Raw genomic sequence first — 12743 nt, forward strand, 5'->3', positions numbered from 1 at the left:
GGAGCGATGCTTAAAGGTAATCTAATTTTTTTCAACATTTATAATGGTTAGTCATTTGGTAGTGCAGAACTTGAGTATTGCTAAAAAGAGAGACATGTTTGAGCTTTGCGTCTTGTACTCATCAGTACACTTTGCAAGAATACCAATATAAAGGGAAAACAACAATTTCTACTGTATGTGAAGAAAGTGCTGATTGGTTGGCAAGTGGCGTTGCCATGGATAACGCAGCACTGATGGTGACTGACAATTAACTGTGAAGCATTATTTGAAATTTAAACCAGGCAGCTTAACCCTGATTGGTCAAGGCATTGCCCTGAGGAATGAGTCAGTGAATGGCTGTCACTTATTTTGTTTAGCTGAAACGGGTGCAATGTGTGTACATATTCTTTTGTCTGCAAAGTACAGGGTCCTGTGTATTAATATATGGAGATTCCAGTTCACGCAAATGTGCAACACTGCCAGCTGACTGACAATCTTAAATTGGTTGTCAGCGTAATTTTCAGCACACTGAGGATTATTTAGCAAATGTTGTCCAATCACAGAATCCGATCTAATGTTGGACACTGTTTTGAGTTTTGCAAGCACGGGCTGGCAGGGCTCTTTATGCTGTCAGTCTGGAGGCAATGTTAGAGTTCCTATTTTTTTGAAGTTGATAACTACAGTCATACAAATGGCAGATAATCCAATGCATGGGGATGTGTGGTCATGGCAAATAACTATTTTAGCTATATGCTTCATAGTAATTATCAAGATTATTGTCTTAATTATATATACTATAGACATATCTGATCATAATCTAAAAATAGAGCACTAGAATCTGTGACAGCAGACCCACTTTCAGTGTTTCATTGTCAGTACCTAAATAATCACGTTGTAAACCATATTAAAAAAACAGAGGGTAGGCTCTGGCACTTGTCATATGTATGATATTTATCTTCAACCAATATTTGGCCGTTATCACATTGCTGTTGTGGGAGCTTGCTGTATGCAAATTGGTTGTTACTTTCCCACATTACAACAGTGACTATACTTCAGATAGTATTTTATTGGCTGTAAAGTGCTTTGGGACACCTTGAGGTCTTGAAAGGCACTGTATAAAGGCAAGTTTTTATTTATATTTCTAAAAAGGATCAAAATAACCCAATAAAACACCAGCAGCAAAATGGATATAAACTGAGTTGTTTGATTGGAATGCAACTGACCACACCTCTCCACCTGCATTATGTTGAAAGGGTGTTATTAAGATTGATACTTGAGGCAGGAGTACTTTTCTGTACAGCTGAATTTTCTGGAATCTTGTACGCCACTTTGTCTTTCCTTATTGATGCTGCTCAATGTCAGGGCATCCAAATTAAAATTGAACATTTGAGGACCTATTTTGTTGTTTACAGGACCCACAGTAACATCTTGACATCTACAAGTGCAACTTCTATTCAAAACAACAGATTTGCTGAGTCTTGTCCGATTGCTGTAACTGCAGTGCTATTTATAATTACTCCACTTGGGCATATCATACCAGTCCAATTATTACAGAAATGTTTGCTGTTTGGCTTAGGATTTTTCCAGTGTCATTGATGGCATATGGCTCTATTTAATATTCAGCATCTTTTGCTTTGCCCATATATGGAATTTAACTTGTCCATTTTACTCATACGTCATGGGCTAAGGAATGTGGTCAGATTATAGTGTGCAGCTATCAACAGTTGGTTAACAGTCTTGATTTTTTTTAGTTGACCTGGGCCAGAAATGCCCAAAAACTCATCGCCATTCACCATTTACATTGATACGTGTTAAAACTCGGAACTCTTCACATTTGTACATAGACACACAAAAAATGTGGGTCTGATTCTGGACTGGAGTTAACTGAACCAGTGTGAACAGTGTTAATATGGGAGTTTGATGCCCAGATGCTGTTTTCCCAAATATGAACCAGGAAAATGAAAATATAAACAAAACCCCATAAGAGTCTCCAAACCAATCTTTTGAGAAATACAATCAGCTAGTGGTTCTCTTTGTCTGAACTTGAACATCCTCTCCACCTATCGAGCTTGGGTTGGCAACAGGGTAGGCGTTTGATAGCACTGTGAGATTCTCTTGCTCTGGCTAGGCCCAATACCTTCATTAGCTAGGTTTGTCAGGAATTGAGTGGGAGGAACCTTCGGCCCAAGTGATCGGCCCATCTGTTGCTCACCCTTCTCTGATCAATCAACTTTATTATAGATTTTCAAAAAAACTTTAACCATAAGACTAATTTTGCTATTATCACTAATCCCTATTTTTTTTTTCTGACCTTCATGTTGCTAGCCCTGGTTTGCTTTATTACGCAGCCCAGTTCAGTTTTTCATCTTTCCTTATAGGACGTGTTATGCACTGTAGAAAGTATCAGCAAGTTAGTGTATTGACTTTCGATGCGGCTGTGTTGTTTGCTGCCACAGACTGACTGAGCTCAAGACTGTTCCATGATAAGATCAGTGAACAGTGGCAAATACTATACGGATATGAAATGTGTGTATAGATGGGGCATGGGTAGCCAAAATTTTAAAAGCACACCTGTTTTTGAGATGTTTTTTTAAAGAAAAATTGGCTGTCAGTTAAAGTCTGTGTCACAGATGCAATTAAATTGACATCTGGCACAGACACTTATCTGAACCATTGAAAACTTAAATGATTGTGTTTTTTTTCTCAGCTACTGGAGGTGTTGTAGTTCTGAATTGCCTTGCGCCATGTGGTTTAATCTAGGCTGCTGTTTCTGCAAGTTGAAACATACAGCTAATTGCACAGCTTCCATCTTCAAGCTGTAGCTGTTGATATTTCTTGTGCATGTCAGTGCTGACCTGTAATATACAATAATGTCAACTCCAGCTAGCAAATTGCTATAGATAAATCTGCTTTTTCCATTGAGTTTTTATTGGAAATGACCTTTTCTCCATTGATTCTTCTACCCTCGCCTGTCCTCCACCACTAACACATTGGTTCCATGAGTGTTGATTGCCTCTGGTACTGGTCAGCTGCACTATGTGTGTCAACAGGCTTTTTGACTGTGGAGAACATCACAATCAACCCAGGTCCTGATACACCTGAGGTCCAGGCGTTTCTAGCAGAAATCATTAGATATCGGCCATAACTGGAAACCAGTACCAATTTTCCCCCTTGGGTACTGATCGTCAGTCTAGTATGTTGTAATTGCTATTCCATCAGAGATGAGCTAAATTAGTAGTGCGTGGGACCTATCCTATAAGCTGCATCTAATCAATGCTTTGGAGTTCCAGTACACTTTGCAGCAAGTTAGCAGCATATGGAGTCATTTTAGGTGGTCAATAATTTCTTTGCACAGTGAGTTATAAATTTCAGTCATGCATTTACAGAGAATGACAATAGGCAAGTCAGGTATTTCCTCAGAGGGAGGAAGTGCAAATATAACTCGATGATGCACAGGCATGCTTATGAAGAGTGTTTTTTTTATTATTGACCTAGGAACTGAGGATGGTTTGTACATTGTGGGACAAGTTGGTGTGGAGAACATTTGCTTTCCACAAGTTTCTTCCCTTTCCCATCTTCCCTTTTCTGTTTCCTTGTGCTTTTTATAGCTGTTAGTAGCAAGTACACACACAATTTTGTGGGTTGACCATGCCAGTGGTCCTCCAAGGGTGGGGTCATTTATACTGTGCAGATTGACAGTAGAACTGTGTGCCCACTGTCAGCTGTACTACTGTGCAAAATAACAAACACCATTTTATAGCTTGCCACATAACAGTAAAATGGACTGACTGGTGCTGTTAGAAGACAGTCAATGATGACTCTTGGAAACATTGTATCTTGTAAATTAAGACAGAATTGTGATTAGAGAGGCGTTTTGCTAGGGTAGAACCTGCTGCTTTCCGTACCATTGTAATTTGTATGACAACTGATCTATGTCTTCTCCCTATGTCAGGACGATCGTTCACTGGAAAGTTTTTCGACAAGCCTTACATGATGTTCACCCAATCACCTCTGGTCTGGAGGCCATGGCCTTGAAATCTACTATCGATTTGACATGTAATGACTTCATCTCTGTCTTTGAATTTGACATTTTTACTCGACTTTTTCAGGTAAGTACATCAGCACGTGATCATAAGTATGAGAGGACTACTCATCTGATGACCTAGTCACATAGAACAATGTAACACAAAATAATTTCAAGCAGAAAATGGCAGGTTTAATTATTGAGACAGGAATTGGAATGCTGCATTTAGCCCCAGCACCTTTGGGCTAATGCTCCTGAATGTTATTCAGTGACCTTTGTGGAAAATATGTTTGTATCTGTTGAATCTGATTTTGTGATGCTTTCATAGTAGAATGGCTTGTCACCACTCACCTTTTGTGTTCAGACATGAAGAATAGACACTTGGGTAGGTTACCCATAGAACTGTACCTCAACTAGAGTTAATACTCGCCAAGGCATGGGGATGGGGTGGGGGGTTGGAGGGGGGTGTTTGTCGGGGTGGTGGTTGGGAAATAGAGAATAGGGGAACTGTTATCTTTAATTAGGTAAAATTAATGATTTATTCAATATCAAAATGTGGGAGTTGAGTGAACAGAAGAGTCCTAAAAGTTGATTACTTCTCAAGGTGATTGACCATTTTACAAGAATTAAGGAATGGAATTATGTAATGTGAAATGCTTTTCCTTAAGGATGTTTATTTCAATTTATCTCTGGTTTCAAATATATGCAGATCATTTCTTCAGCAGGCTGTTGTGCATGTCTAGTGAAAACTAAAATAAAGTCAGTATGTGCCTTCCACCTTATTTCATCTCACCATACCGGTATATCTCTCTACTCCTTTCTTTCTCAGTATGTGCCTTCAATTGTGATTAAGTTTTGTACATCTGCAGGCTATGGAAGTTTTTGCTAAAGAATTGTAAACTGTTTTTCTATTATAAACTTAAGGGTTGGTACTCTTGCATTGAGAGTGTCTAATTTCATTAACAGCATGGGGTGCTCAGATAATTGTTCACACTGTCAGTACAAAAATAGACTCAAATTTAAAAATTTAATGTTGAGAGAAGTGGCAGATAATAGAGATTCACAGACTTTTTGTGCAATGTTGTTGAAGTGTAAAAAAATTACAAGGATGATACCAGAATTGAGAGGGTGCAACAATCAATAAGAACTAAATAAGCTGAAGATTCTTGCTCCAGAAAAGACTGAGGCTGCCATGATAGAGGTGCTTAAAATTATGAAAGGGTGTGATAAGGTAGATGTTTAGAAGGTGTTTACATTTGTGGTGAGTCCAAAACAAAGCACCATAAATATAAGATGCTTGCTAATTAACCTAATAAGCAAGTTCAGGAGATTTTTTTTTACCCAGAGAGTGGTGAGAATTTGGAACTTGCTATCACAAGAAGTGGTTTATGCATATGATATAGATGTTAAGGGGAAGCTAGATAAGTGCAAAAAAGAGAAAGGAGTAGAAAGATATACTGATAGGGTGAGATGAAATAAGGTGGAAGGAGACTTTAAGTGGAGCATAAGAGTTGACATGGAACAGTTGGGCCGAGTTGACGATTCCTGCATTGTAAAATTCTATGCAAGTTTATCCTCTGAACCTTCATGTATTTGTGGCAATCCGTACCTCACTCCAAGACATCCATTATTCTACATGTTAACTACCCAAAACAATTTTAACTTGTTCAAAGTATGAATATGTAATTCTTTTTAGGATTGACTGTCATTATTTTGTTTTTATGTTTTTTCATTGTGTCTAGTGCTTCTGTGTCTAAACTTGACGCTTGTGATATTACTCAAACGTTTTCTTCTCCTACTAGCGCCCTTCCCTGCCCCACCATTAGAATTTTAAAAATTGTTGAACCCTTTTGTTGAATTTAGATAGAGCTTTTTGGCTGCTGTGGGCACATCTGGACTTTTCAGGGTTTATTTAATCATCCCCATGTGAGTGAACAGTTGCACTAAGATTAGGCATGTAATTCTGTTTGGCAGACAGGGATTGTCAGTTCCTCGACTACATTGGCCACATCTGTCTTTCCGATAACTGGACCTGTGCCTGTTGCTGCAAAAGTTGCAAACTGCCACTGGTCCGGTTTTATTTTTTTGTTTCTCAATAGACTTGGTCCTACTACAGCTTCCATTATCGATTTTCCGATGATGTGCTCTTCTGTTTTATTCATTGTAGTTGAAACCAGTATAGCTGCAAGCCACTTGTGTTTGTTCAGATTTTATTTTTTTGGTCCTGCTGTTGCATGAAAGCACTCAGAATTGTTGTGTTTATTTTATTTAGAAAGGGAGGAAACTAATACAGGCTATCTGCTGGCCTGTAGGCAGTATTTGTCGTGAATTAAGGAGTCTCAGCCACTGTATTGTATCCACGTGGCTGCAGAAAACTGCAAGAAAAATGGAGAAAGTAACTTAGCATTGCAAAGGTATTAAGAGCAATCCTGTACAGTCAAATGAAATTGTTTATTTAAGCAATTTGTCATTAGGACAAAAGTGGACATTGGTGCTACCTGTTACTTGTAGGTCTCGCATTTTGGAAGGTGGTTGACCTGTAGACACCACAATTGTGTTCCACCCACCTTCGAATGGGCCAGATTTCTCAGGCTGCGTTGGTTGCAATGGACTGGCTTTCCAGACTTGCCCATTTTCATGACAGTAGATGGAAACAAGGGAGATCAATTGAAACAGTAGTATTCTGTTGTTAATATTTTTCAAGATCAGTAATTAGCCATAGTTCATGAGAGACCATAGGTATCTCTGTCTGTTAGAGAGAGACAAGTGGCTTGAGGGGCACCACTCAGTATCACTCATGAGACAAGGCAAAGAGGCAGGCCTCCTTGAACTACCAGAGCTAGCATAGGGATTGAACCAGCACCATCGGCATCAAGATATTTTTTTAAATGGTTTTTCAAAAATGACTCAAATTGGCTACTCTACAAATGCTCCATTCTGGCCAAGGTATTCTGCTTCTGCATGTGAGCCTGCAATGTTTTACTCCAAGTAAAGTGAATGGGTGGAAGATATGGCCTTCTGAGCGCAGACATGGAAAACACTGTGCTCTGTGTTTCTTCCCCACTCTTCATTAAAAATAATATGAGTAACTAGGCAAAAAAGTTTCAGGATTAGAATTCAGGTAGCTGAAGGGAAGGGTGTTTGGATTATAGTTGAAGTAATATTCATGTAAAATAAGAATTTTAAAAGCCTTTTAAGTAGGAACCTTTGTTTTAGGTAGAGGTCATCAGAAATCCCAATAACCATGTGCATTTATTGAGGCCACTTGTATATTTCGAGGTGAGGTGGAGAAGATTAGCAAGGGGTGTATTAATGCCTTTGAGCCACATGTTGTCGTGACTGTTGTCGCTGGTGCATAACACAGCCTGCATTCATTCCTCATTTAATTCTGATACTCACGTCACAGTATTTGATTTTGAGGGTTTAAAATCATACTGTAATATTGGTAGCAGTTAATGTATTTGTATGAAATTTGCTTATCTGATATTTTAATAAATGTTAATATTGCTCAACATCTTAATGAAATGTTGCAATGTGTCGAAGCATTATCTACATTCTCTTGTTAGATGACATAAAATGAGTTAAGAAAGTCTTGAGGTCTGGAAATTTTAACATGCTTTTGTAGAATTATGGAATCATGAAATACCTTTTTGTATTGCAAAACAGAAACAGGCCATTTGGCCCATGATGTCTCCACAGTTACCACCTAGTTGAATTTGACAATCTCTTCTTTACTCCTAGTGCCCATTAATATTTCTCTGTTTCAAGCAGCTAGTAGTAGAGCAATACATTTTATCAGTCCAAATACAGGTCATTAAGTGCATCAAGTTAGTGCTGGTGTTTCATCCATGGGAAAGCACACTTATGTGATGAGAAGCAAAAATCTACTACTCATTCTCAAATCTCTTTGTACCATCAGTGGTAGCATTTTATTCAGTGACCAAATTCTTGTTCTCTGGTACTCTTCCCAAGATCCCTTTGGCTCACTGCCTTCCTTCCTATGTTTTAAATCCCTTCTCCAATGTGTGCAGCACTAGCAAGACCAAATTTTATACACATCTCCAGTTGCCCAGATGCTTTGTAGCATTACAAGTCTACTATATGGCGTAGACTAGTGTAGGTCAGCAGGAAAGAATAAATTGTTCCGGTTATATATTTATGAAAAGCTGGCAGCTTTCACGGCATTTTATTTCTTGGCACTAGTCCCACAACTTGCCATGGTGGGATTTTAAACTCTCAGCTCACAAGTTTCCAATATCACACGTAATCAGTACATTATTGTGTTTCGGTTTTCAAAAGCCTCCTTTAAAATCCTTCATAGGGAACTGTGTTGCACAGTAAAATAGACATAGGTCCTTCACCTCTGGGACCTGGGCTTAAATCTGGAATGTGATCTTTTCTGTTGCTACCTGTAAGGGATCAATGTAGAACAAGTCTTGGGCAGTTTTGTATGAGAATGTACAAAAGAGACCAGATGAACAATTAATGTAACTTCCAACATTCCCCTTAGACTGTGTGGAACCTTGATGTCTCGCTTGATCAAAAGTTGAATTAAATCCATACTGTCATCCATCTTGCTTCTGTCTTTATCATAAGATCATAAGGAATTGGAACAGGAGTAGGCCATTTGGCCCCATGAATTTGCCTTGCATTTCAATAAGGTTGTGGCTGATCTGATTGTGGCCTGATCATGAGGGGTCTTGGCGGGGTGGATGTGGAGAGGATGTTTCCTCTTCTGGGAGGGTCTAGAACTAGGGGCCACTGTTTCAAAATAAGGGGTCGCCCATTTAAAACACACATGTGTTGGAAAATTTTCTTCACTCAGAGGGTCATGAGTCTTTGGAACTCTCTTCCTGAAAAGGTGGTGGAAGCAGAGTCTTTGAATATGGTGGATAGATACTTGGTAAGCAAGGGGGTGACAGGTTATTGGGAGTAGGTGGGATGCAGATTTCAGGTTACTCTCAGATCAGCCATGATTTTATTAAATGGCGGAGCAGGATTGAGGGGATGAATGGCCTACTCCTGCTCCTTGTTCGTATGTTCACTTTCCTGCTGACCCCCTCCATAACCTTGACTCCCTTGTAGATCAAAAATCTGTAACTTGGCCTTGAATATTTTCATTGACCCAACTTCCACTGCTCCCTGTGAAAGAGAAATCCAAAGATTAATGGCCCTCTGAAAGAAGTTTCATCTCATCTCTGTCTTAAGTGGGCAACCCCTTATTTTGAAACTGTGCCCCTAGTTCTAGATTCCCCCATGAGAGAAAACATCCTCTCAGTATCCACCTCGTCAAGCCCCTTCAAAATCTTACATGTTGCAATAAGATCACCTCTCAGTCTTCTAAATTCGATTGAGTATAGACCCAACCTGTTCAGCCTTTGCATATAGCAAAACCTCTTCATCCCAGGAATCAGCCTAGTGAGTCTTACCTGAACTGCTTCCTATGCAAGTGCATCCCTCCTTAAGTAAACAGACTAAAACTGTACACAGTACTCAAGGTGTGATTTCACCAATGCTCTGTACAGTTATCGCAAGATTTCCCTACTTTTATGCTCCATCCCCTTTGCAAAATAGACCAACATTCCATTTGCCTTCCTAATTACTTGCTTCACCTGCATGCTAAATTTTTATGATTCATGTATGAGGAAACCTATCTTCTGCCATTACCTCATCCCTACTGCTGCTGAAGCTTTTACCCTTGCTTTTGCCACCAAAACTTGATATTTTACCCAAAATCCTCATTTCCTCTTCTTCCTCCCTCTTGAATGCTATATCATTAAAAAAAATCAGTAACTCGTTTCCTGTCCCACTTGCCCATCACCCCAGTCTTCACTGCTCTGCCCTTTCCCCCATGGCTTTAGATTTTAAAATCCTCATCCTGCACAGCTTTGACTCACCTTTGCAGCCCCCTGCATTTTTGCATCCCTTCCTGCACATTTTGGTGTTCAAACTTTGGCTTTCTATGCACTCTCCTCCTTCTCCCTTTGGCCAGCCAGTGGTAGCAAAATTTTGGGTTGCGTGGTGGTATTGTAGGTGGTGACGTGGTGATATTAGTAATCCAGAGACCCAGGGTGGTGCTCTGGGGGTTCAAAACCCACCAGGGCAGTTGGTAAAATTTGAATTCAATAAAAAACCTGGAATTAAAAGTCTAATGATGACCATGAAACCATTGTCGATTGTCGTAAAAACCCACCTGGTCCATTAATGTCCTTTAGGGAAAGAAATCTGCTGTCCTTACCTGGTCTGGCCCACATGTGACTCCAGACCCACAGCAATGTTGTTGACTCTTAAATGCCCTCTGAAATGGCCTAGCAAACTGCTTAGTTCTCAAGGGCAATTAGGGACGGGCAATAAATGCTGGCCTAGCTAGTGATGGCTCCATCCCATGAACGAATTTAAAAAAAGCTCCCTCCCTAAACTCCTTGAGCTCTCTGTCAATTTACAGCCTGCTGGACTCAACATTGAGTTCGGTAATTTCGAATTGTAATCTCTGTCTCCATTTTGTTTGCTTTTTATTTACAGGTTTCACTTTACTCATGTTTTTCCTCTTCTTGCTTTCAGACGGCAGACTCTGTGTCTCCATAGTTGCTGCCTGACCTGATGAGTATTTCCAGAATTTTCTGTCTTTATTTCAGATTTCCAACATCCACAGTATTTTGCTTTTGTTCTTTCACGTCTCCTGCACCTTTAAAGGCTGATATAATCCCATCCTCTAGGCCACTTCTCCTTATTCTCACTCTATAGGCACGGATATGTTCCTTTTTTATTTTTGCCCGTCCTGCCTTGAAACGTTTTTCTACATCTAAAGGCATTACGTATGTGCGAATTGTAATATTTATACTTCCTCACGTTTTAGGCGCTCAAATGAGTGTGACTAAAGCAGCCGGTAATGGTGCCTGAAACCTAGTTTGATGAGTTGGCAAATATGAATAATATATACTGGTTACTGTGAAGTTTATTTATTTTGATTTTACTTCCATTTGAAAGATTGAAATCTGTAGTTGTATTAATTATTTGCCTGAAAGATTGTAATCTGAAAGCAGTAGTTACTAATTTCCTTTGATTCTCAGTTGTTGCCCTGAAGAATTTTCTCCTCCACTTTTCCTGGTGCTCCCAATTCCCTGTAAGGAAAGAACCCAAATCATAGAATATGAAACTGTCCTATTATGACTAGGGCCTTAAAAATACCTTTTCTCTTACTTCTGTTGTACAATCATACATATGAACACACGAAGTAGGAGCAGAAGTAGGCCACAGTGTTTCCCATGAACGAGCCACAATCAGGAAGAGATTCACTCTTTACAGAAAATTAAGTGACCAGGGTCTAATAAATTTACCCAAACGCAGTAAATATTCTACTAGCCTTCACAAATACTTTGAAATGTCAAGCACGACCAGAGGCATATAGATTAAATAACTGCAACAGGATATAAAATCATCAAAATGATGTAGTAATTACAGTACAATAATCAAGCATCTACCTAATTAGGTGTTCATTAGAGAATAATGCTCCCTTATCTAAAGATTGCTCCCACAGTAATTAAACAAAAGTATTCTGTTTGAACTCAAAAACATTAAGAAACTGCATTCTCCTCTAGTGCTTTGCTTAGTTGGTGAGCTTTCCCCTGCAAAGCGCTCTTAGGTGGACTGAGAGATGATAATCTCCAGTAACCAAATTCTTGTAAACTATTTTTCCTTTGAAGTTAGGGCTAACAATCAAATTTGATCAAGTCAAAATTAATTCTGATTAAGGTGTGCAGAGTGGAGGACTGAATTAACCTGTTAATGAAGCTGATAATAACCTGATGGCTTTCATAATGCTTAATCATGTTTCGCTTATGATTTGTGAGGGAAGATGTGGTAAATTAAAGGGAGAGGATAGAACAAGAGCACGGTAGAAAAAAGGGTAACAATCAGAGCATGGCAGGAAGGGACAGAGCATACAAACTAAGGAGTGTGCCAGCAGATAAGGCTAGAGTTTACAAAAATGGTAAGAAGACAGAACTAGAACAGAACTAGACAGAATGATGGGGAAGCCCAGCACATCAGTGCAAAAGATAAAGCTGAAGCATTTGCACCAATCTTCAGCCAGAAGTGCCGAGTGGATGATCCATCTTCGACTCCTGTGGAGGTCCCAGGCATCACAGTTGCCAGTCTTTAGCCAATTTGATTCATTCCACGTGATGTCAAGAAACAGCTGAAGGCACTGAATACTGCGAAGGCTATGGGCCCTGAAAACATTCCGGCAATTGTACTGAAGACTTGTGCTCAAGAACTAACTGTGTCCCTAGCCAAACTTTTCCAGTACAGCTACAATACTGACATCAACCTGGAATTGTGGAAAATTGGCCAGGTATGTCCTGTCCACAAAACACAAGACAAATCCAACCTGGCCAATTACTGCCCCATCAGTCTACTCTTGATCATGAGCAAAGTGAGGGAAGGGGTCGTGGACAGTGCTTTTGGCACTTAAGCAGCACTTAATCAGCAATAACCTCAGTTTGGGTTTTGCCAGGGATACTCAGCTCCTGCCTTCATTACAGTCTTAGCATGGACTAAAGAGTTGAACCCAAGAGGCAAGGTGGGATTGATTGCCTGCCCTTGACATCAAGACAACATTTAATCAAGTGTGGCATCCAGGAGCCTGAGCAAACTGGAGTCAGTGGGAATAAAGTGGAAAATTCTCCATAGTTTGGAGTCGTATCTAGCACAAAGGAAGATGGTTGCGGCTTTTGGAGGT

At 39.7% G+C, this 12743-nt stretch overlaps 1 protein-coding gene across 1 annotated transcript in view; it reads left to right on the top strand.

The window, feature by feature from the left end:
- cbl (Cbl proto-oncogene, E3 ubiquitin protein ligase) overlaps positions 1-12743 on the top strand; it is a 211490-nt gene that overhangs the window by 109897 nt on the left and 88850 nt on the right. Inside the window, exon 4 of the mRNA XM_078533480.1 lies at positions 3932-4088. Within this exon, the coding sequence (XP_078389606.1) occupies positions 3932-4088 (157 nt within the window). The remainder of the gene's footprint in view (positions 1-3931; positions 4089-12743) is intronic.

This window comes from Cetorhinus maximus, chromosome 2 (assembly GCF_964194155.1).
Source record: "Cetorhinus maximus chromosome 2, sCetMax3.hap1.1, whole genome shotgun sequence".
In the NCBI taxonomy this organism is placed as follows: domain Eukaryota; kingdom Metazoa; phylum Chordata; class Chondrichthyes; order Lamniformes; family Cetorhinidae; genus Cetorhinus; species Cetorhinus maximus.